The sequence below is a fragment of the Amblyomma americanum genome, chromosome 1 (genome assembly GCF_052857255.1).
Source record: "Amblyomma americanum isolate KBUSLIRL-KWMA chromosome 1, ASM5285725v1, whole genome shotgun sequence".
Lineage (NCBI taxonomy): Eukaryota > Metazoa > Arthropoda > Arachnida > Ixodida > Ixodidae > Amblyomma > Amblyomma americanum.
Genome location: NC_135497.1, coordinates 444,583,124 through 444,585,651, shown reverse-complemented (window position 1 = coordinate 444,585,651; position 2,528 = coordinate 444,583,124). Strand labels below are relative to the sequence as shown.

At 45.6% G+C, this 2,528-nt stretch overlaps 1 protein-coding gene across 1 annotated transcript; it reads right to left on the bottom strand.

The window, feature by feature from the left end:
* Window positions 1-857: 857 nt before the first annotated feature.
* Window positions 858-1,638, bottom strand: LOC144125588 (DNA topoisomerase 2 top-2-like). The gene is made up of 2 exons (XM_077659095.1): window positions 1,528-1,638; window positions 858-1,004 (listed from the first exon to the last, which is right to left on the bottom strand). Exons 1-2 carry the CDS (start codon window positions 1,636-1,638, stop codon window positions 858-860), a joined length of 258 nt encoding a protein of 85 aa, XP_077515221.1.
* Window positions 1,639-2,528: the final 890 nt, after the last annotated feature.

The following is a 2,528-nucleotide window of genomic DNA, read 5'->3' as shown; positions in this document are numbered from 1 at the left end:
CACAAGTGAATTTAGAATTTTCATTGATGGCAGTCCTGTGAATCTGGTTATGTTACTGTCAGTAATTGTGTCTTAAAAGCTATGCGGGCACCTCCCAGACTGTACCAGCACAGCTTTGTTATTTGTCTGGTGTGCACTAGAGGCCATTTCTAAAAGAACGTGGCGATTCTCCTTTCTTCCTTGGAACACTCCGCTGGTTCCACCACGTCAGCCTTTAAAGGTGCGCTGGTGCACTCCTGTGAGTAAAAACGTTAGATATCTGCGGCAACCAGCAAAGGAGGAACACGAAAGCATTACCGCCTCAGCTCTTTTCATTTCAATCGCCCCTTTTGAGTTTTCTAATTTGGCGCCACGATTCGTTTCGAAATTTGGGGCCATGGTTCGTTCCCGCCCACCAACTTGTTTTCAAAACCATTCATTATGTTCACATCCCTTCTCTACATTTGTGACTTTTTTTGCTCTAATTATTGAATAATCAACCGGTTGACATAAGATTTTTGCGCATTATTTTCACATTGTGCTCTATTGATTACAACTATTCGTCTGATGCTATCTTTTTGAGAACGCCATAACTGCTGTAAACAAATTTTGCGGAAACGAAGCCGCTGACATAGCCTAGAAATGCTTTTGCATCAAAAAAATGTGATGTGCTTATTTAAATCACGCCATGGTTATTTGACTGTGTTTATAATCTCACCATCTATATTTCACGCCAGTGCAAATACCATGGTTCATAGACTAGCGTGTAAAGCTTGCTTATGTAGAGAAGAGCCTTTGCCAACATGCGTGGTAGCATAATGTGTACAGACAGAGAGTCCGCTGTGTTCTATCTGAAGTATGTTAGCAAGGATTGTGCTTTAGTATACATGATTGTAGACCTTTTCGCTGAGTTCGTAATTGGAACCGAACTTCTTGGCCAGAAGCGTGATGCTCTCCTTGGTCTGAGAGTCGAAGGTCGGGTTCTCGATGAGGCAGTTGACGAACATCCACTGGTAGTCCTTGATCTGCTTGGCATGAATCTTCACTTCATCCTTGTTTCCTTACTTTACGCTTTCCTGCACCGGGAGAGGAATAAATACTGACACAAATCACCCACCAGCTCTAGTCACCCCCATCTGGCGCGCGTTTCGTTGCTGTGACTAAATTCCAGACTTAGTGCCACAAGACAAATACATTGATGTCGCGCGACTAATGCAAGCAGCATAGAAATCCCTCCTCAACGACCACTAAAAAGGGCGAGTTGAAAAAAAATTTAAGACACCGATGTACAACGACCTTGCGAAAAGAGAGTTGCTGTATACTGAATTTCAAACCCGTTGCTTTAACTCTAATCTCTTGCTCTTGCATACACCATCAAACTTTCAGAACGCTAGTGGTGGTGATGCCGTGCGTTCAGTAATTACTTGCGGATGCACATACGGTCTTAGCGACTACATCAAGTTGAATCTGCCGTTTAAGGCAAGACTGTACAAAGAAGCCAGCGACTAAAGAAAAACATGTGAGAAATAATCAACAGCGAAAATATGCCTTCTTGACGAGATGGTCGGCGACGCAGTCGACGTTGCTGCAGCCCTTGGTGGTGGCGATGTCACTGACAAAGCTCATCTGACGGAACTCGCCCGAAGCGCTCAGCACCATGGCCATATACCAACTGCCGCTGATTACATTGTTGGCCAGAATAAGCGTGTTTCCGGTCGTGTTCTACAGGTCTTTGAGAAAGAGCTGCACGTACTCCTTAAAGCCCTTGACCGGGAGCCGCTTGCACTTCAGGTACACCTGGGCGCCACGAACCACACACATCGCCCAGTCACGTGGCACGTACGCGAAGCATGCTAGCACTCCTATGCGTGATTTCATGTAGCTTGCTAGCTACGCCTCTCTGAGGTTAATGCTTTGTGGTTTACCGTCACAAAGCGACTCACGCTATGAGTGACGCTGTAGTGGAGGGCTGTGCATAATTTCGTCCACCTTGGGTTCTTTGACGTGCACAGGATACTGGCCTCAAGCATTTCGGCACCATGGAAATGCGACCGCCGCGGCGGGGATCGAACCCAAAACCATTACCACTAAGCCACTGCAGCTCCTTACGTTTCTGACGTGAAAGAGTCGTGCATGTGAGGACGCAAGAACGGAAGGAACCAAAGATGCTGATTGATTAGATTCTCACTTTGATAGCGGGTAGAAGTACTTATAAATTTATCTTCCGCGATTCTAGTAAGTCTATAGCAAAAGAGACGTCTAGTTTAAACGCCTCTGCATCTTAGGCGCTGATGACTATTACGCAGATTGTTTGTTTGCTGGGTAATAAAAGATTATCTGATTTAGGGATCCTGAGCTCCACTGAATAGGCGGCGTTGAGGGTAATAAAACTTCCACTGCGCTCCAGCTGCGTAGAGAAGCATCTTATAACATTTTAGAAGCAGAAGAGAGAAGAATTTTATAGAGTGAAGCAGTTCATCAGATACAAAAGTTTAAATACTTCGACGCTCAAGCTTCGGGAGGGCTACCGCAGCGGCGGCCTAGTGTTC

What these genes read in the sequence shown, in the direction of transcription:
- LOC144125588 (XM_077659095.1), bottom strand. Translation starts at nt 1,638, where the DNA reads ATGGTGCTGAGCGCTTCGGGCGAGTTCCGTCAGATGAGCTTTGTCAGT. An exon ending in CCGACCATCTCGTCAAGAAG is followed by an intron (nt 1,005 to 1,527) that starts GCATATTTTCGC and finishes CATGCCAAGCAG; the next exon opens with ATCAAGGACTACCAGTGGAT.